This window comes from Sprattus sprattus (genome assembly GCF_963457725.1).
Source record: "Sprattus sprattus genome assembly, chromosome: 17".
Taxonomy (NCBI): domain Eukaryota; kingdom Metazoa; phylum Chordata; class Actinopteri; order Clupeiformes; family Clupeidae; genus Sprattus; species Sprattus sprattus.
The window spans coordinates 17854659-17877285 of NC_137915.1; the positions used below are offsets into that span (position 1 = coordinate 17854659).

Consider the following 22627-nt stretch of genomic DNA (forward strand, 5'->3'; position numbering starts at 1 on the left):
CGACTGACAGGCGAGACCTTTGTCTGCTGTCAGCAGCGTTCAGGCCCTCAATGTGGCTCCACAGGGGCTAAACTTGACTCATGCTGCTGCCTCTGTGTGTGTGTGTGTGTGTTTACTTAACTGTTTATGTGTACAACGCAGGGAGAGTGTGTACCTGTGTATATATGTTTGAGGAATGTAGGTAGACAGAGTGTGTGAAAGTATAGTAGGTGAGAAAAAAAGTAAGTAAGAAAAGTCACTGTAAATTATAATAAGGAAGAGACAAGGTGTGTTTGCTGTTCATCAGAGAGTTAATGTTAATTATAGTCATTCTATGGTGTACATGTGGGCATGTCAAGCATATTAAAAAACACAAGAAGAGATAATTGTAAAACTACCTGTAACTTCACACAGTGTGTGTGTGTGTGTGTGCATGGGTGTGAATGCTCAGCTTTGGGGAAGCAATGGCGCCTCTGCCCCTCCAAAGTTGTTGTGAAGAGAGATACTGTCAGCGACAGGTATTACTGGCATGTCTCTCTCTCTCTTCTCTTCCTGTCTCTCTCTCTCTTTCCCCCCTTTCTTTCTTTCTCTCTCTCTCTCTTTCTAACACACACTCTTTCACTTGCTTTCACACTCTCATTCTCTTTTTCTCTGTGTGTGTCTCCAGCCTCCCTGTCTGTGGAATGGATGGATATACCTGTCAAGGTGTATTTCAACAGTCAGATTAAAAGCATCCTGATGACAAACCAGACGATTAATTGTCCAAGATTAACCTTTGTCCCTCTTGACACAGGCAAGCCCCTCTTCTAAGACTGATGGGTGAGCGAACATGTTTACTCACACTTTGGATGTTCCTCTTTGACAAAAGTGGCTAATATGTACACACAGTAAAGACTTTTTTATATAGTTAAAGGTACAGTCTGCGATTCTAATTCAATATACTTTTTTTATCAAATTCAGCAAATTGTTCCTCACAGTCCTCTAGCTGTTCAGTGTGTGCACTCAAAGAAACATACATTTTATTAGCTGTTGACCTCAAATAGCAACAACATTTTGCTGGAATCAAAGACCCATCCTTTAAGTACACAGTCATTTTAAAGGTAGAACTGGCATTTGTATAAAGGTTAAATTGCAGTCACAAAAACAAACCTGAATAGATGATCACTGATTCTGGCTCAGGTATTGTAATATTGAAAGGAGAATAGCATGTTTTCAAATGGAGTCAAAGACTTTAATATTACACATATATTGTGTAAGTCAGATGAGCTGCTAGCATAGCATGTACTATGTACTTTTCATAGAATTAGGTGAAATACACACTTCACAAAATATAGTCATTATGTCTTTATTTTTACAAACATTTAAACTTGAAATCGTTGTTTATAGACAGTGCTCCTGTACCATCACAACACAAGAGTTGCTTTGGCTTTCAAGAAACTCAACTTCCAAATTACAGAAATGTAATGAACACCTGATTTATATTGTTTTTTTAAACATCAATACTATCTATATATATCAAGACTTCTATTTCATTTTAAAAACTAAAAGAATCCCACTATATCACTGCGACACTGTTCATAAATAACAAAAAGTATTTACAGACCTGTTTAAGGGGAGCCAAACTTGCTCATGTCAAAGTGTTCTTTGGCTTGTGTGGATTCAGCTACATCATCAGTCTTTGTTTTGACACACCTCTCTCTCTCTCTCTCTCTCTCTCTCTCTCTCTCTCTCTCTCTTTCTTTCTCTTTTCCTCTATTTGTCTCTTTTGCTCCACAGCTCACAAAGTCAGTACTCCCCACCGTCGTACCTGAATGGGTGGCTCACCCTCTCTGGGTAGTTGTTGGCGGAGTAACTGCCGTAGCGGAAGGAGTCTAAATTCTCTGCCCTCTCGATTTTTGCGGGCAGCGTGTCCTGGTAGGATAGAGCCGACTTGATGACGCCCGAGTCCTCAGAGATCTTCAGGTCGGAGTAAGGGGTGGGCGCGGCTTCATCCAGCAGCATGTTGCAGTTGGGGATGCCCTTGACGTCGTAGAGGTTCTCTCCATACTTTACGACGGAGGGCTTGGGGCAGGGCTGGTAGGAGACCTTGGTGGTGGTGGTGATGATGGTCTGCAGGGCAGCGGGTGTGGTCGGTGCGGGTCCCGTGTACCTGCACGGGTACTCACTGTTGTAGTAGTGGTGGTTGGCATTGGCGGGCAGCTGCCCGTACTCGCCCCTCTCCCCGTACGCCCCCTTGCCCAAAATCTGCTTCCAGCCACCCAGTTTGGCAGAGGTGTCGTAGCCCCGCTCGTGACTGCTTATGGTGCTGGCGCTGTGGGTCGACCCAGTGAGGCCAGCGCCGGTTTTGCTGGCTTCGGTTTCCGACGGCGGGCTGACAGGGTCCTTATAGAGGGCTGTGTAGGGGCTGGGGCCCCGGTAGCCCGGCGGCATAGGGAAGTCATAGTGTGGGCGCGTCATGTAGAGCCTAGGGTTGGCTGCCTTCTGCAGGGAGGAAGGGGGCTCGGGCATGGAGTCGTAGGCAAACTTGTAGGGCTCCGGGTTCTGGAAGGGGGGGTAGTGCTGCGTCTGCAGGGGGTAGTTGGGCTCCAGGAGGTTGAAGCGGTCCGATCCGTCCACACAGGGCAGCTGGTGCAGGTTGCTGAAGGGTATGTCATAACGACCCGTCTAAAATGGTACAAAGATAAAAGGCGGTCAGAGACACTGTTTGTGCACAAACACTGTGTGTTTTAAAGTTAAAGATAGATTTCAGAGACATATGTGTGTTAATCCAAGTTTGTATGATTTTTTGCATGATTTCCAAAAAAAATAAAAAATGGAATTTAAAACTGGTGTTGTAAGCTATACTGCATCCATTAGCAGATCTAAAATGATTAAATAAAAATGTCCTAGAGAAGTCATGTTGCAGAGAATAGCTGACATTGAACTACAGTAGCAGAAACAGATTACCATACTTTGATTTACTTTCCATTGACCTATGCCAAGGGTGAAAACTGGTACTAAAGTTTGCTCCATGACAGGTGGGGGCACACTAGATAATGTTATAGATTTTCTTTCGTCTCATCTAAAATGTTATGTTATTAAGGGAAAATAAGCATATCATTTAGCAAGGGATAATACATGTATACTTATAGATATTTTAGCAAAAAAGTATACACCATAGAGTGTTCTTCAGTAATGCAGCCCATTTGATACACCATGTTGCATATCATTCAATTCTTTACAATTCATTTATTGCAAATTGTACATTGTGGTCAGAAAATAAAGGAGAGAAAAATATATGTTTTGTGCCCGAATGTAGTGCAAGTTTATGTGTGTGACTGTGTGGATTAGTTTTTGTGTGTGATGGGTTTGTGAAGTCTGTATCTATGCATGTGAACGTATGTATCTTTCATAAACATATGCCTCTGTCTACATGTGTTTGTATGCACACATGTTAATGATTTTGTGTCCAACTGTGCATACATGTGTGTGTGTGTGTGTGTGTGTGTGTGTGTGTGTGTGTGTGTGTGTGTGCGTGAGTGTGTGTGTGTGTGTATGTGTATGTGTGTGTGTGTGTGTGTGTGTGTGTGTGGGTGTGTGAGAGAGAAATAAAGAGACACACACTAACCTCTGACTCCACCAGCCTCCGTTTCTGTGAGAAGTGTGGAGAAGACATCCTCCTCTTCACTGCACTCCTGCGTGCCTCCGTCTCCGACTTGCTCTCTGGACGCGGGTGATCATGGACTCCTTTAGCCTGAAATAGCAAAACAAAAAATACGATTTAACCACTGACTGAAATCCATACAGGCCACATTTCACACATTTGGTCTTAGGTTAATAATAGCATCGACTGGATAATGGAAGCAACTCACAGGAAATGCTCCCAAAATGTTCTATTCAATATGGTTCACATCGCTGGGGTTAAAATGTTTAATATAACCATAGACGTGTGTAGTGATCTGAAACTCCTTTTCTCTGCATTCAGGCAGTGAAGATTTTCAGACTTCTGAAACTGGTGGGTGGTTTCCTATTTAAACTGTTAACTATTATTTAAAACTTTGCAATCTTTGATAAATGTCCTTAATGCTTCATAAGGAACACTGCGTTTATGTCATTGTTGTAAACTATTGCATGGAAGATTATAATAAAGGTCACAAATGTTTATCACAATGTTTATATGAATGACAGTATATAAACAGCAAAACAGTTTTATGTTAAATGTAAAATGAAATGAAACATTTGCAGTGCTTGGATGTATTGACATATATACTTTTGTTTATTGGTTGGTTACATTGTGTTTTATTATACCACATTCTTTTGGTTAAAAAAATAAATACTGATCTATAAATTCATTTTCATTGTCTCATGTCTCACCTGGAAAAATATGGCTTTTCCGTCTACCCTCCAGAAGTTTGTTACAGGATAACCGCTGTGGCCTCTACATGGAACCAGCTCCAATGCTGAGTTGCAATTTGGGCAAAGTTTCTCTGAAAGTCAACCAGCATGAAAGATAAGTCTCCTTTGGAAAAGCTAGAGAGAGCCATACTTATTGAGTGGGGTTAATTAGCACAGACAACAGTATATATTATCACAGACAACAGGCAATATTATATTAATCCATCATCACGATTTTTCTCACTTGTTGCGTTACGTTCCTGCTGGGCAAATACACTGAGAGGCTCGTGTCAATGTCAAAATCTCCCAAGGACACCAATGAATTCTCAAATGTATTCTACCCTATACAGTCCCACACTGTAGTACTGTTACCACCATGTCTATATGTCTCTGGTTACCAGTGTTAAAGGAAAGCATAACAAACTGTCGGAGTCACACATCGTTAGGATTGTTTTTGATTAGTCTTTATCAGGTCAAGGACAGATATTTAAGTTTAGAGAGTCTACACTAAGATTAGCATAATGAGTTAGATGTGTGCACAAGTTTCAACAAAACATTAATACCAATAAAGTCTTTTTTAATCTTCCATAGGGTCGCATTAATGCCCCTTCAAAGGTTGCAGATAAAAATGGAGTTCACATTTCTGCATAATACGTTGACAAGCTAAAAAAAGCTTTAAAAAAATGAATTTTATTTTTATTTTTTATTTTCTTATCGGGAAACAGACATAGCCTACACGTCCTAACAGAAAGTAAATAGGTAAATCAGAATAGGCCTAGTTATATCAATGGAAGCTATTAAATAATTATAAATAAAAAATAAATAATTATAAATAAAAACATATTTTAATTCTTGTTGTTAAAAATTCCTTTAAATCATTCTTGTTTAACCACACTGGGCAGATTGTTAGACACCTATTCTGAATGGGAAAGGAAAACCGTTGGTATGTCTCCAGGCTAGATAATTAGAGCATTTCCTTGTTCACACAAAAAACCTCAAATGTAGGCTACCATTATTTTTATGAGGGAGATTTTGTCGGACTTGAATGATCTCATTCTAACATAATGAAAATAAGAAAGAGAGAGAGTGCGAGAGAGAGAGTGTGTGAAAGTGAGACTGAGTGTCAAAAATCGATGGATGATCACATGAGCTCGAGGACAAGAGCTGAACATGACGTTAAATGATAATCACTTCTCGCCTTTTAAGTTCGATTGAAATGGCTTACATGCCTAAAACCAATTAATGGGGCCATTCCCTGATCCCTGGAGGTTTGGGAGGCCTTTCCACTTTTGCGTTATAGTAGGCTATGCTATTGTTTAAACTCCTTATTGAATGCGTCCACAAAATTCCCAAATTACAGACTTACTAAGACCTACTGACAGAAATGACACTGAAAAATAGCAGACCTACTTACTTTGCTGTTTTTGTCTTGCTTTGTCGCAAATTGCAGGCCTAAGAGTAAGTTTGCCTCCATCGCTTAGCGTACAGTTCCTGGCGCACACCACGACGCCCAAACAGGATTTCTTTAGGATCTGGCAGTTGTGATTGTTGGTGTTCCGCATCGCCCATCCGCTCAGGTGGCGTTGCGAGTTCTTGTCCTCGGAGCCGTAGATGTAACGAACATACCCGTCCGTCCATTCTTGAAAGGCGTCAAACTGCTTCGTGTCCTATGGAGACACGATTTAGTGTAACTGATAAGTAGGCTACACGGACCAATACAATGTCTGTATCGAACTTATAGTGTAGCCTATTTGGATTTAGTCACTTTACCAAAACACATTTGAAACCAAAAATGCGTGAAATAACATGGATAATTATAGTGATAAGCATGTAGTTTTCAAAAAGAAACCAGTTGAACTGTGAAGTAAGTAAAGGAAATATATAAAAGTTGTAAACCCTCTTTACCGTTTTATTCTACTGTTTCTGAAAGAAACGCATGGACGTAAGTTCTAGTTGCCCTTGTAAGAGTATCCACAATCGTAGCGAAACTCACCTGGGGAAGCTTGGGGTCGTTGATGTCCCATGTCAACTTCATTCCGAAAGAGCAAACACAGTCCGAACCGTCAAACTGATCAGTCGCTTTTGACATAGTGTGAGAGTCTGACAAACTTTTTAAACTTTTAAGTCGTCTTCAGATATGGCCCTGTGCCGTTCAATTCCGGACCTTTGTATGGCATGGAAGTCCCGTACCACAAAATGATGTAAAGTCACATAGGATACATTAATTGGAAGAAGTTTCAGCTTTACCATATAGCAACCCAATTTTATAGAACATGGTCACGTTTAATTCCGTTGGTGTCCAAAAAGTCAGTTAGTCCAGAATTCCGGTGCGTCAATGGAGATGCGCTTCAAGAGATTGGAGGCATGCAATGACTACAGGTGAATGTTGGCTGGCGTATGTAAAGAAGGAGGCTGGACTAACACTCACCTCATAACTGCTGAAGCCTAGTGCCATGTATCTGAGTTTACCTGATCCAAAGCCATGACCTCCCCAAACCACATCCGTCTGTAAACATACGTTTTTACTAAATGATCTAGGGCTACATTAAACAGATAAAACTTGAAAATAGCTCAAGCAAATACCTGACTCTAAAGCGGCGTCAAAAAGGGTAATTATGTTTTTATAATGTCGTTTTTTTCCATGTGCTGTGCAATTTTAGTTGGGGAATTACCTGTACTGTGATATCCAAACCTGACGGTTTGGAATTTCGAGTCTCACTATGTGTGCGTCAGCGAAATGTATGCAAACTCTTAAAAGAAAGATGATCAGAACTTAACGGCAGCTAGAACGGGAACTGTCAAATCTCAAGACTAGCCCATAAGGTTATCCATTTGAGGTCAGCACTTGTTATATGTAAACGCCAAGCCTCGGTGGACTGCTGACATGAAAACGGCATTGCACGTGAACAAAACAAACAAGACAAATCATGCAAAATAATTTCCCACAGTTCACAGCCACAGTATGAAAATGACCGCTTTGATATGTGTTGAAGTAGCCTAAAATCCTATTTGAGGAAGAACATTACATTTATTTTAAAATGTCGGCGATCAAATAGGCTATATATTTACGCACGCAAATTATTTACCATATTGCTGTTCATTTTCACCTTTCCCCTTTTTTGGAAAGTCTTTAACGTTAAGGCTACATAAATACAAAAGAAATAAAAGCAAGGATTAAAACTGGACTCACTAAAACCAAAACAATACGTCTTAATTGGAAATTAAGTTATTTCGTGTAGACAATACTTTCCTCACGTCCTTCGTTTTTTTCTTGTCAGAACAGTCTATTCTATCAAAAGCCCACATTTTATAGGATAGCCTATCCCATGAAAAGAACAGTAAAGTGCCTTGCATGAACTGCCTAGTGAAACCATGTAGACCACAATTATAATTAATTCTACACGGATAAACACATTATTATTACTCAAACACAGTAGTTGTAGCCTATTTTCCTCTGATAGGTTTATTTACATATTCCAATCATTGTACCTTTTTGAAAATGCACAGATTGTATCTACACAGGTGTTGATACAATAAAGGTCCGAGTGTGTCAGCCTTTCAGTTGGTAAAGGACACGATTGCTGACGCATTTAATACACAAACACCAGGGGTGTAACCACAAACAAGACCAAAATATCAGTGTTCTCATATTAGGTTGAGAACAATGTCAATTAGGTCTTGCCAATGAGCCCTTTTAGGTAGAAGCATTTTAATTCGTAACATACAAATACGCCATCACACGTTAGAGGCCAAATTAAACTCCTTTTGATTGATGCCAGAAATGGCATTGGACAGGGATGAATTTGTTTCAAACATCTCTGTCGCTTGCAATTCCTTGCAAGTTCCATGTCATTATATGTCAACCATAGCCTTGCAAATATTTCTTATTTTTGATGAACGATCAAACACTAAATAAACAAAAGCTAAATATGGACAGGATCACGACATAGTATATTTGGGCTTGATTAAAGCTAACAATTTCTGTTGGCCAATTATAGGCTACCCATTTAATTGCATTCATGAATCGCTAATACTAACCTATAGGCCAGTGGGTGGTGTCGAGAGGGTGTTATATCAAAATATCAGTAGTTAGACACCTCTATAGATATATATAGGCTATATGGAATGTGCCTACATGATTAGCAGCCGCCTACTAACTTTTGCTGTTAGATGGAATGTTAGAATTAGTAGCCTAATAGCTAAGTTAATGAAAACACACCATACAACATAACATAACGTCTCGTGAATGTTTTGAGATACAAATTATGTGTTTGAGGTATACACGTCAGACATCCCTCGTTAACTGAACTAGGCTAATGAGCCGCACCTGTTCGGATCGGGCGTAATCAAGAACGAGAAATTCGGCCGCTGTTTGGCAAAATGAGCGTAGGCATATGCTTATCCCTTTTAATTCAGTTTATTATGTGTGAAATATTCGAAAATACTAGCCTGCTGCACAGACAATATCATTTCACGTGGATTTAGCAATTCGATTCAATTTAACAAAAGCTCCAGCGTGACTTCTGTTATGTTTCTCTCCCAGTTCGAGAGCAATCTCCTACAGGCTTTCGCCAAAAATCACGTTCAAACAATCGTTGATATATTTGCCACGGAAAAAAACTTCAAATCATTTGCAGATCGACTGGACAAAGTTGTCGATAAGGTAGGCCTGTTTAATAATAATGTATTTGGTCCACAATTCAATGAACCAGGACAAATTATTTGAGTCACAAAAGTTGTAGGCTATCTGTTAATGGAAAACCATTTCGTCTGCTGCAAAACTCTATTTCAGGAACTGGATACAAACCATTTTAGAAATGTCATCCTGATTCTCAAAGCCATTGAAAAAGTAATAGAGCAAGACGAGGACTGCTTCCACACACTTGTTCAACAGGGCGTTGTTGTAATGATGAGTATCCTGTCAACATACTTATGATTATTTGCAAACCATTGATGTAGGCTATAGGCTATAGTGCTGTGGCTCAATTAAAAAAAGCAAAGCGTCTTTCACGCCCAAGCGCCCTCAGCGTTGGAAAGACTGTCGCTCGTGCCTCCACTGGCGCGTACACTACAAACAGTTGTTAAGCATTCCATCTTTGTTGTTTGTGTTTACTTACATGCTCACTTGGTATGAGAGGACAGTGGAACAAATCACTCCGCAATCGACCCCGGAGCAGATGATTTTCCTTGAGACTTTCTATGATATTGCTGTGGTAAGTGGTTATAGCTCTGTAAAATGCTTTTTTCTTGTTCTCGCAGCTAAATACTAAGACCATCTGTTAATCTATTTAGGCCCCCTGAAATGGTACAAACCTCACTCACATGTATCCACTACATTCAAAATATATATAATACTTAATACATTAAATATATTGTTATTTTCTGTAAGAATTTTAGATAACACTCATTCTTTACGAAATATGTGCTAAATAAACCTTTCATCCTCTTTTCCAGAAACTTTCTCATAGCATAATTGAAGGTTGTATTCCCTCACCTACTTGTCCATCCATTTATTAATGTATTTTTTTATTTGACTTTTTTGTGCTTCAGTGAATGGCACAATGTATCTTGTATGTTGTGTTTGTTATTTGTACAGGCAAAGCCACAATCAGGACTCTTCTTATACTGCGCTTTGGGGCTCTTGTGACAGATGAGCGGGTGTGCTACAAGCTTCGCCTGGATGTAGGATCAAAGACTACACAGATGCTTCTCTGATAATGTCATAGCTTTAACAAGAAAATCTTAAGAATGTTCTTTAATTTTCCCACATGGAATAACCTTTTATGATCCTCTGTAGAATATTTGCCATGTCTAAAGAACTTTTTATTCAGCAACGGTTTCCTGTGAAGAAGCTTTAGGTTTTTTGCTTCCGGAGGTTTCTTAGCAAAGAGTGTTATTCAGAGATTTGTTGTAATGAAGAATATCATGTGACAAAACACTCACATTCTACTAAAGCCTATCAAATTGATCTAAAATATCAGGAAACTATAGTCTGTGCAGACAAACAAAGGACTATAATTTCCCCCTTGATTCTATACTAACCTCATACATACAATAGAGGATCACAGCGCACCAGGGATGAGGTGCTTTGTAGAAGTTGACAATGCAATGCTGTCACATAAGAGTCAAAAAGATTATCTTCCCTCTTTCTACAGGCCATTCAGACAATCAATTCAATGGTGGATGGGATTTCCAAGGATGACAGGCGAGATATGTGCCACGCCAATTCTCTTTCCCAGCTCTTGTAAATCTTTCCTTTTAAATTGTATTTATTTATTTAAAATACTACTGAATCGAAGCCTCTGCACTGACTTGTGTAAATTCTCCATACAAGCTTTCCAAATACACACATCTCCCCATCATATGTGAGAGATCATAGGGTGATCATGTCTAGAACTATAACCTACTTGCATGTCTGTTAATGCATCAGAAAAGCCCTGTCATCCTCACCCAAATTTGCCTAAGTTGTGTTAGAAGAGGAAAATCTAGAATGACCCATCCAGCATCTAGCCCACCTCTTCTTCTTTCTTCTGTGCCACAAATGCAGAGGGAAAGCCCCCCCCCCCCCCCGCCCCCCTCTATTCCCTTCTACTCCCTTCTACTCGGAATGTGGTGGCAGAACATTGCCCTCTTGTGGACTATCTGGGTTGCACAATTTTCTAATAGACTGCTGGCAAGTACTTGCTTGCTCAGTTAAAAAGCAGCAGTAAGGAGTTATTGTCAATGATACTAGTACCATCTGCCTTTGTTTCAAAAAGCGCACAAGTTGTTGCATACTGTCTCTTTGAATAATGGCAAGTTCTCTGATCCAGCCACACTAACGTATAATCATGGTGTTAATTTATAGCCCAGAAAGTTATGCTCAGAAATACAGAAAACATATTGCATCAACAAAATTATATGTTCCAATTTGTCTTGGTAAATTAACACAGCCAATCAGAAAATGTTGCATCAAACCGAATCATAACTTAGTTCATGATGTTGTTCTTATCATTTTTCAATCTTTCTCATACCAAATGTTGAATATTGCACGACTGACAAGTCATCTCTATTTCAGGGAATACTTTGCTGACGTTCTGTTGAAGGGTGGAGGTAAGATGTTTTTTTTCTTCTTCTCAGTAACATCTTTTACATTTCTGCCCTACAGCTCCGATTCACCCTCCTACAGATTATGAGTTTCAGGTAGCTATAACTGAGGCTCTCTCGCGCATGACTATAAAGAAGACCAGGGAGGACATTGCCAATAAGTGGTTTGGTGACAAAAAACTGTCTTCATCCTTCATTGCCATAAAATACGGAGAGTTTGAAACAGTAAGTTCCTAATATGTACGTTAGTCAAAGCTCATTTTGATTTAAAATGGCCGCCGACATTGCTTGCCCTAGCTGGTAGTGAACTGTTTGTTATTATATTATTTTATTATATATTACTGTTGTTGTTATTAAAGGATTGCCGGATATTTCTAAATGAAGTAAACGGCTCATTTGGAAATGACCGAAGGTATGTTGTAATATGATTTTCATCCACCTAAAGAGTCATTTTAAGGATTCTTACTGAGGACTAACCTAAACCTTTTCTTTTTTCCAGAGTGTTCACATTTCCCTGCATAAAAGCATTTCTTGAAGGCACTGAGGTAAGTGTTGAAAAACACAGTGGATTTCAGCTGCTGTAGCTTCTCTGCATCTTTCTCATGGGTATTCACCTTATTATCTGACAAGCTTTTCAAGCCTAAGGACGCAAACCTCAAGGAGTTCTGGATCGACTTCAACCTCGGCTCATCCTGCATTACCTTCTCAGTACATGATCCAGAGGTAAAGCATCCATCTGCATTTATTTTACAGAGATGCATATCTACTAAAGAATGATTATGTATTTTCATTATTTCTTTTTGTCTTGTTTTATATTACATTTTTTCTATTCCTTGTCAACCAACATTCACTGGGCATTTAAATGTAACACACCTGTGTCATTAGAGCCCAAACGGTTGTCCTGGTACTGAGAAGACTATTGCAAAAGCATGAGAACAACTTTAAAGGGACCTTAACTTGTGCTGTATGCCATCTCTGTTTATTCTAGAATTCTCTCTGGGGATCCATCTGCCTGATGAAGACCTCTGTTGATTTCTATGAACTTTCAAGTGAGTACGCTACAGGACCTATGATGCCGTACTGTGTGTGTGTGTTTGGTTGATCCAGATGAATCTTTTGTGAATGTCACTAGCAGGATTTCCATTCAAAGTTTTAATGCAAAAGTTCATGTAAAATCTCCTAAGTTAAGAAATGTATTAATTGGAAAGCGGTGGATTGACCCCCTGATTTGGACAGGGTATAATTCATCTAAGGTTGGTGGAAGAAGGTTTATTTGCTTCAAATCAAGCAGTTTGTTGCTATTTTATTTAGTGTTTCCGTTGGAGATTGCCCTGGCATACTTACATTATGACCCCACAGCCCCCCCTTTAATTATATGAGTGTCCAGTTTTAATATCCATAACATAGCGGATAGAAACATGCAGTGACTCGCATTTTCTTCTGAATTGTAATGAATATGGTTAGAAATTGAATATTCTTGCATGAACAGTGTGAGTGGCTTATTAAATCCTGCCCCCCATATCGTTTTTTATAATGGCATACTGCAGTAATAAAATAGTCTCTCCCTCTCTCTCTCCCCTGTGGCTAAAGTGGTGAATGATAAGAAAGTCCTGACTGTCCACACAATCAGCCCTGTTGTCCCCCATGGCAAGCTTGCAGGCCAGACAGTCCAAATGTTCTTTTCAGCTTGCCATGAGATTGCAGCTCCCTTACAGAAGGTCTTTGGAGGTGCACCACAGCCTAAGGTGGGTAGCACAGCCAGATGTCTCTAAATGCTCATGAACACGTTGACACCCAGGTCAATATGGGAGGGCATGGGTAACAGATCTTATGTCATATTCTGAACACACTTTGTGTCACGAAATGCATTAATTAACAAAAGCAATGAATGCAATAACTACTTTCATGCAGCTCTCATGGACAGAATGTATACTATAACTGCCACTTCTGTACTTTAGCAGAATATGGCCTTCTACAAAAGTTCAAGCAGTCTTTGCTTTCGGCGATGGAATTCTTTTTGTAACTTGCTGAGTCACAGATTTTATTGTGCTAAATCTCTTTTGTGCAAGGCATACTTTCCGTAATATAGCATGGTATGTATGCTAAAGTTATGGCACAGCATTGTCTATTTCTTGCAGGAGTATAGATGTTGGCTTAAGACCTCTATTATGTGAACCAAATTACTTTTGTCAAATTACAAATGACCTTTAGTTTATTTTCTTCACAAAGATTTGTCCGCAAAATGAAAAGTACAGCAGCCAATTTAATCGTTGGTTATGTGTTCTGTGCACGAAAGAATGTGCTCTCTTCAATATTTTGTGGACAAAAGGCATTGCAGTGTTGTATGGTTTCATAGTAAATTAATGCATTTCGTAGTGCTGGGTGCGTTCTGAATATGACAAAAGTTACACATGGCGCCCCATAGGTAAGTGCATTACTGTTTCAGCCCAATTCTTCTTCTTTTTTTTTTTTTTTTTAAATATAATGTGTTTATGCATCAAAATAAATAAAAGCTAATGTAGATTTCTCAGTGCAGTATAGTGAGATGATGCTAAAACATAAAATCTTTTAAGGGCTCTCCACCAGAAAGGCGAACACCCCCTCTGGACATGTCTCCTGGTCAAGACTCCTCCTCAGGTGTGTAGATTCCTGTTCAGTCAGCTCTGACATTTATTTCAGTTCTCCCTTGTGGCTGTAATATATATGAACACATTAAATACATTTTGTCTCATACAGAACCCCCTGTTGCATTAGCAGAGAAGTCCCCAAGGTGAGCATAAATGCCACTTAAGCAATTCTACAGGCAATGTTAATCTACATCAGTACATGTCTCCGAACATGCACAGTAAAAAGTAATCTGTTCCCCTATTTTAAATAGTTCACAGATGACAAATGAAGACACTGAGGTATATGGCATTTTAATGTTTTCTAATTTTACAAACACGATAATGAACTAACCAATTACTATTAAGAAGCTTGCTGTTTGGGAATCACTGGGTTACTTGTCTTTGACTAGATGAGTCAGACGGAGGCGTCCCCACAACAGTGAGTGACTCAGTGTTTACTCTCCTGTCTCACACACTTGCAACACTAAAGAGAAGTTTTAAAGCTCTCCACTGTATGTGGTCATGTTATGCAGACTGATGGAAATGTGTCACTTTTATTTCCATTGTCCAGAGAGGACGAGAGCACTCCCCCACAGGATGTCTTCATTATGCGGGATGACCCGGACACGGAGGTTGGATTGTGTACACTACATAATGTTCGCTCATCTTTCAGTGTCTCTCCCGCTCTCTTTCTGCCTCACATGTAAAGGAAATACCTTTTCTCAGTCTTTCTCTGTCACAGTGAAAGGGAATGTGCTAAACATAAGTGTGATACTTTTGTTCTTGTGGAAAGCAATTCAGCTCGCTCACTAGATGTGTCCTTTAACACATTAACCAAATTATCTTAGGTTTATCTTGAAGTAAAACACAATCTTGAAACCACAAGACGCTTATCAAAGCGCTCACAGGTCAGAAAGCCAGGCAATGTGTCATTCAGGACTGCTTTGAAGATTTATAAGGTCAGTTTCATCATGGTACTGGATATTACATAATTTGATCATAAAGTCTTCCTTTATGATTATTGGGGCTGTCATCCCTCCTTGTTTGTCTGACTGGGTGAGGGGAAATAAAATAAAACCACTCTGAAATACCACCCCAAACTTTACCAATTTGGCCATTTCCGTGCCAAATTCCACTGAGCCCAAATACCCAACAGTAAACTTGTTTAAATGTGTTTGTTTGTTATCCAGATGATGAGGGCAAGAGCAAGATCCTCAAATGAGTAAGGACACTTTTCCTAACATGGTTTACCTCATAAATGTTTAAAACACGCTCTCCAACTCAACTTATTGGGTCTCAGACAGCTTTTTTTGTATTTATCGCTAATGTAATGACTTGGCTCTCTTGAATATTCAACTGCATCGAATATTCTCTTGACAGCCAGACTTTTCAGTTATTGCAAATTACCTGTTTTCATGCCTGTTCAAAACAGGATTGTGTCTGCCACTCCAGCTACACTAGAGAGTGAGGAATCCTGTTAACTGATACAGCATAAACTACTGACCCAGACATGTATATAGCAAGAAATCATTCCTTTGGATAAAACTCGTCCTGCCATTTGCAGGGCCGGTACAACTGTCTCGGCTACGGCGGCTGTACAGAAAGCTCCCCAGAAGGTAAACACATGCTCTTTAGGGGACTTAACCATTGTGAACTACATTCACCCCTCCTGACATTGCTTGGTTATGTTACCTTTGCGAAATCAACGTATCGGTAGATAAAATGGAGATTAAGTACCAGTATTGTGTTTAGCAAACAACCATCTTCCATGTATCATATTTCCGCTTGTTTAACCAAGTAAGGTTATGAAAAATGTTTCTGATCACCATTCCTTGTCTCATTTAGGCCAGAGGTGAAAGGTTAAACTGGGATGACCTTGAGGGTAACAGCATTGCCAGTGACAGAGTAACCCCCTGCCACACTAGCACACCTACTCACAACTACACCAGGAAGAAACCAAAGGTCAAAGGTAGACTGAAGGGTAACTACTGGCATTCTCTTCTGCTTAGATGATTCAATTCAATTCAATTACATTTTATTTGTATAGCGCCATAACAATACAATTGCCTCTAGGCGCTTAACAGAGCCCAGAGCCTAAACCCCCTTAGTGCATGCACAGGGGCAAGGAAAAACTCCCTGTTGGGCAGGAAGAAACCTTAAGCAGAACCACGGCACATAAGGGTGGACCCATCTGCTTGAGGTCGGCCGGGTGGAGACAGGAAGGTGGGACGAGGGGGAAGGGGAAGGGTTGTGTGGCAGAGGGGGAAAGGAAGCACAAGGGGTTGATTGATCATAAGGGGTTGTAGGTGCATCCTCCTTTGAACTTTTATATCTGACCAAGGACATCCTTCTGGCCAAGGACATCACCAATCAGATATACTTACCATGCTCGTTTTTCAAGAACAAATTTGAGTGAACTACTCAACTTCCAAAAACTTCAGCCAATGTCATCTTAGACTAATTTTTCGCCTTGAACAGTATTTGTCACCTGTTCACCCAAATTGATAAAGTGCCGTCCTCTACAGCCTTCTCTCTACTATTCAGATGATGTTTGAGCTCAGCTGTCTTCCTTCAAGTGACTTTGCTTTCTTCTCACTTTAGTCCTGCCTATGTCATCCCCCAGCAGTGGAGAGGAGAGACATGCTAAGGTAATGGAATGAAATGTCTGCTTTTATTTTATTATAAACAATAATCTAATCATAGGGAACCTGAAGTGTAGCTAGTAGAACATGAGTTTATTAACACAATGATTTCTGCATTCTGGATTTTGCGTTGGATCTGGCAGCGGATTCAATAAAATTACTGGATATTATATTGTTGCTCTAATACTGTTCAAGTCTGAATATAATTCAAGTAAACAAATCCAACCAAATCTCAGGTGTTATTGGTAGTTATTTAGCATACTAAGAAAGTGATGATAAGAAGCTGTGGTTGTAGCTTTCAAATCATGAGGTGTTTTGTGGTGCTCTTCTACAGCCTTCATCAGCAACCCCAAAAGCATCACCCGCCAGTCAAGCAGTAACTCGTGAAATCTCTGAATGTGGGACAGACCATAGAGACACGATTGCAGACTCTGGTAGTTTCTCCATCTAAAGAAGATTGAGACAATGAGCACAGGAATACAAATGTACTGGTGTACGTTGATGCATCAACAATTGTGATCTCCCTAGGATTCCTGGACCAGTCTGTCTTTGAAAGCACCATACCTGAAACTCCACCCTGTGACCCCACCAATAAGGTACTTCTTGTCTTAGTTCTTTTGTTTAAATACTGCCATCTTGCTGACACTTTTGTGTAGTTCACTGTTAGGCAAAACATCCAGTTGGACTTTGATGTCTTAATCTTCAGGAGAGTAACGTTGTTCAGGAATCATCCTTCCAATCAAGAAAAAGGCCCCTCAAGAGTCCAGGTTCGATTTGTGTATTTGGTTGAAGTCAGTGAAGTTGGAACCTGCTATTGGGAAGAGTTTCCTGTAACTCATGAGCCTTATGAGTGATTTAATGTCTGTTTTCTTGGTGTGCAGAACCCTCAGTGACACAGAGAGAGCAGGCAGGAGTAGGCCTGCAGGCGAGAGGCCTATTCCATTCTAAACCACAAGAGGGAGCTGCAGGTATGCTGTGAAATTTGCACACCAATGCAACCGTAGGCATGCAGAGCCAGAGAGGAAAAGGGGTCGAGAGTGTGCAGTGTTTTGGAGTTGCATTCTACCTGTAAAATATTCCCATTTTACAAGAAGCATTGTTAATGTGTACAAAAAAGCCATCACAAGACCAGCATGGATGCTTTAACTCAAATAATGCAGCAAGTGGGAACTTTGTGGGGCATGACTATGCTTGTAGTCTGGCCACAAATGACTCTTGTGTTTTTTGATTAATTTGATTCATTCATGGATGTTAAAGTCCACCATGATCACGCTGAGTAAATTAACAGACCAACTCATTTAGACTAAACTTAGCAGTGGATTGTCTAACTCCAAGGCTCTCATGTAGTAATATAACTTAGTTTCCAAACAGGAATGCAAACATCGTATCCACGAAGAGACAACATCATGAGTTCTGAGCATGGCATCTGACAATGCCAGTGTTCACCACTCCCGGGCCGCGTCAACTAAATGCCCACAGCTTGACATTGTCTTGAGAGAGAATCACCCCACCATTCCCCTTTAGAATTTCTCACAGCCTTGCCACCTTGGCAAAGTGCCAGGCTGGCATGAGTCTGCCAGACCCACTCTCCTTTTATTACGCTGTCCCAAAAACTGCCCACTGGCATGTCGCTCACTAGTGTCCAGTGCTCTGGGTTTACTCTGGGGCAAGAACCTGAGGTGCCTTGTAGTGCTGTGGTTTCCGCGGTCATCACTGACAGAGTGAAAGTTTCAGAAAAATATGTATTTTGTTAAATCAATAGTTTAAAAAAAGGGGGGGGGGGGGCAATGGGGGAGGGGTACATAGTGCAGGGCAGGCCCTCTGTATTTGTAAAGCACAAAGTGTTCGTATAGCTCAGACTCCATCTGTTTGAAACAAGTTCAAATGAATCACACTTTGATTTAGCACTTTTTACATTTTTTTATTATTTGTGTGTGTGTGTGTGTGTGTGTGTGTGTGTGTGTGTGTTTGTGTTTTTTTTCAGCAGACACTGTACCAGCAGATGAAGAGGACTCTGAGGCAGATATCATGGGTCCTGATGTGATCTCTGCTTTCCGAAGCTTCAAGTCTCAGCTGCTGGATCACGTCTTTGTAATGATTCTCCCACCCAACCCTCAGCGCACTGAATACTCACTCACACAGAGCACTGTGGTTCTGACTGTGGTTTATAAAGTGCCACTGATAGGCCCATGCTACCCATGGGTATTATAATAAGTGTTCCGGATGCTCTTTCACTGTCATTTCCGTGATTCTGATAGGGATGGGAGTAACTGGCATGTCTGTGCTATGCTATGCTACCATGTTCCCATCCAAACACAAACTTTTACACATAAAGGGGCAAGTCCTACCCCGTTCAGTGCTCACTTGTCTGTTTCGTCGGTTTAAGACTACTAAGTCCACATATAGTGGGTAAAATAAGTCATAACAATACATATTCACCACTTTGTTATCTTTCAATGAGCCTTATACAATCTTTTCTTCTTTTTTTTTTCTGCACCAGGCGAAGCATCAGAGGATAGAGACAAGATCTCTGCAGTCGCTGTCTGACTGCCAGAACCAGGTGGTGACGCTCCTGAAGACCGTACAAACTCAGCGGTGAGCACTAACGCTGTACTGAACACTTGATGTGCAACTATGCAAGTTCCCTCAGAACAGCAGACGACCTTTGAAACATTGTGCATTTGGCCAAACATGTGGCCTGACATCTGATGTTGTGTTAAAATGATGAGTCACCACAGCATCCACTATAAAAATATGCCCACTCAGGATTTCTTTTCTTCAGAAAATGTGACCCAGCATTTTGTACTATGCAGTTAATGCATTTTTCACATGGCAAGGACATTGTGATCTGGTGTTTTATTCCTTCACTTTCAACTGTAAACAGTAATATATACGTTGCCTTTGCGAACATCCTTTCAACTGCAGCTGTGCGAGAACTGCACTTCAGTTTGTGTTATCCTATGCATGTAGACAAAACGTATCAAAACTAGAAATGGTTTTATATGTAGTATTTGCTGTTAATATGTTAAATGTGTATGCTTGGCCAGACTGCAGCTGCTGGAGAGGTTTGAGGAGGTGGTGGTGGAGCAACTCGGGCGTCTGGAGCAGGACTGCCGCTCCCTCAGGAACATCGAGAGGGAGACCATGGTGTGTGTCTCCATCACAGGGTCACTGTAGTTCACTGTACACTATGCTCTACTCATAATAGTTTGCCTTGCCCAACACAGCGTACCCACTTGTGGCGTTATTTCCTCTGCCCTCAGAGATGGGTTTTACGCATACAGTCTATGCTTGGTGTACATCACTTGTTTGTGGTGTGGTGTGGTGGGGTGAGGCTGGGCATTGGGTTGGCAAAGTATGTGCTAGCCACAATTCGTACTTCATACAGTTTTTGGGGGCTTGAGTTTGTTGAAATTGAAACCTAGCTTTGTGGCAACAGATTTGGATGATTGACACGTCACCAGATAAGAGGTTTAGTATACCCCCAAAACAGTAGATGCCTTATTGCTTCACAATGGCTCTGACGGAAATTGAGTCTTGTCTGAATCATTACCCTGGTAGGACAGGCTGGTGCCACTGATGTTGCTGATATGGAAATCTTTCAGGCACACAGCTTGAGGTTTTACTAATCTAATCCTTTGGCCTCTTCAAAGTGATTGGAAAATGTCTGACCATGGCCTGAACTTCGGTAGGAGACAGAGTAGAATGCGCATACGATCCTATTCAAAATGAAGTGCAGTGCGATGATGTCCCTCCTGTGTGATAATGCTGCTGTTCCCCCTAATAAGATTTCATACTGTACAATAATGATTGGACTTGGAGAATAAGCTCTCCTCGGTCTCCTATGATGCATGATCCTTTAGTCATTAAGAAAAACTAAGGGTATTCTAGGTAACATTTTTGTAAAATGAATGGGAGAAAAGTGTTAATGGTGATCTAATATATGCACTCTCTGTGTCCACTGATCAGACACACTACTCTGTCCAAACAGCTAAATTCAATGCTTAGTGAATTCTTATTGCAGACCTTCTGGAAGACGGAATACCAGGCCGTGAGATCCTTCTGTGAACGTCAACAGAGCAGGTAGAGCCCTCTATCCTCCCTCTCTGTATAGTCTTGAAGAGAAAGTGGTTTAGATTTCTTATGTCCTTGTCTTGACCTCATTATTGGAGTGTCAAGGAAAAAATGGCATCCCTTCTTCATGGTACAATATACAATGACTTCCATTTTCATGTATCTGTGTTTTTCAAAGATGCCGTTGTTGTTATTGTTAATCATTTTGTATATATATATTTCCTGTAAAGATGTAGCTAAGTAAATGACTAGGGCACAGGACATGGTTGTGCTTTTCTGTTCCTCGGGTACTGTAACTGACTGTTGCTGGCCTGTTGGCTATTGCAATATCTGCTTTTTCTCCTCCTCTGTATCAGGCTGGACTCCTTAGAGATATGCAGAGGCAACACTACACAACACTCCCCACAAGTATGTCTAATCACTCTCAAACTGAAACTAAACCTCACACTCAACTATGGTGAATAGTTCACTTGCCAAATGTCTTTAACCAGGGCTTCCTTCAGAGTAGATGACAATCATAGACAGTGTTTGGATATTATTTGCATGTTTCAAGGACAAATACTCATTTACTTTTGAGGTTATTGAATAAGCGTATAATGATTTTGTTGAGTTCATGTCCATGGACAATGAATTTAAACTAAATAGAATTGAGGTCAAAATCATTCCCGTTAGGACAATTTGGTCAGAATAAGTCATTAATGGTAACGTGTTTGTTCAGAGTTCCCATTTTTTGTGTTTATCTGCTGTTTATTTGTGCCAGGACAAACCAGATTCTGATTTCCGCTTCCTCGCTGTTAGCTTTGTGTTGGGCCTTGAAATCCGATACTGGTTACTGACAATACAGACCCAAGAAGTGTCAACACCAGAGAAGCTGGCCAAGCAGAGGCTGAAAAATTAGCTGAAATCAATTCCAGACATCGCCACAAGCATAAGGCCTCCCAAAATGTACTCTCTAGGGTACGGGATTACTCCAAGGACACAAATATCAGCACGCTCAGCAATGCAAATCAATTTAGTAGACCTAAGACGATATCTAGCGGGAGAATGATTCCGGAATTCCGCAGATGTATGTAACATGGTGCACACCTGCTCAAAAACACAACCAGGATTATTAAGATACTATACCTTGATATTCATTATATTAGATATTAATTCTTACAATTATATGAATATCTTGGGAGGCATTTCAGTGTGTTCCCTGCTGAAAAGGGAGCTTCTCATACAAAATGCCCAAGTCAGCTGTGCAGTCAGAATGAATTTGATCTCATTTCAAAGTGTTAGCGGTATAAAAAGATGCTTTTACAATCCTTAGAAAACAGGGCTGAGAGATCCTATGCGGTACATAACTCGCCGGAGAAAATACAACAACTGATTTAACCACGAACCATGTTCAAACCATCATGGCGAGCCGTGAGCCTTGGCCTGCTGCCATGGCAACAAAAGAGCTTAATCAAGTACTGGAAAATATTGACCTACAGTCATTGATGTGATGCGATGTTCCCAGACTAAATGCTTCAGAGAAGACCAACAGAACGGGGCTATAGCACACAACCACACACAAAATGGGAGCACATGTACGTACTACACCCACTGTGTAGTGACTGATGAATGTCCAGGAACCCAGTGATGTACAGTTCTGCCTGTGTGACAATATGAATTTGTGTTCACTGGAATAAGTGTATCTGACAACAATACTGTGCATATTGTTTTGTGGTTTTTCTGACATTTAAAATATTGTCTGTTTCACTCCAGGACGAAGAGGAAGGCGAAAATATGGAGTACAGTGGCTAATCTGCTACAATAGCCCATAACATATTTACATTATAATATAAACGATTTAAAATAACCTTGGTCAGCTTAATTTTT

At 40.4% G+C, this 22627-nt stretch overlaps 2 protein-coding genes across 2 annotated transcripts; one reads left to right on the top strand and one right to left on the bottom strand.

Annotated features, from left to right (window-relative positions):
* Nucleotides 1-1764: 1764 nt before the first annotated feature.
* gcm2 (glial cells missing transcription factor 2) lies at nt 1765-6442 on the bottom strand (the record flags this gene model as incomplete). The annotated part of the gene is made up of 5 exons (XM_080854967.1): nt 1765-2643; nt 3587-3712; nt 4333-4445; nt 5768-6020; nt 6347-6442. 5 exons carry the CDS (start codon nt 6440-6442, stop codon nt 1765-1767), a joined length of 1467 nt encoding a protein of 488 aa, XP_080711093.1.
* A 2439-nt stretch (nt 6443-8881) lies between these two features.
* Nucleotides 8882-22552, top strand: sycp2l (synaptonemal complex protein 2-like; the record flags this gene model as incomplete). The annotated part of the gene is made up of 33 exons (XM_080855474.1): nt 8882-9016; nt 9146-9256; nt 9432-9566; nt 9808-9832; nt 9950-10035; nt 10509-10597; nt 11411-11445; nt 11522-11664; nt 11799-11851; nt 11939-11984; nt 12070-12162; nt 12428-12488; nt 13030-13184; nt 14013-14076; nt 14176-14209; nt 14318-14345; nt 14456-14484; nt 14617-14677; nt 14894-15004; nt 15236-15267; nt 15610-15661; nt 15891-16026; nt 16647-16693; nt 17022-17121; nt 17216-17283; nt 17394-17454; nt 17569-17655; nt 18672-18778; nt 19188-19282; nt 19735-19834; nt 20712-20770; nt 21118-21169; nt 22514-22552. 33 exons carry the CDS (start codon nt 8882-8884, stop codon nt 22550-22552), a joined length of 2529 nt encoding a protein of 842 aa, XP_080711600.1.
* Nucleotides 22553-22627: the final 75 nt, after the last annotated feature.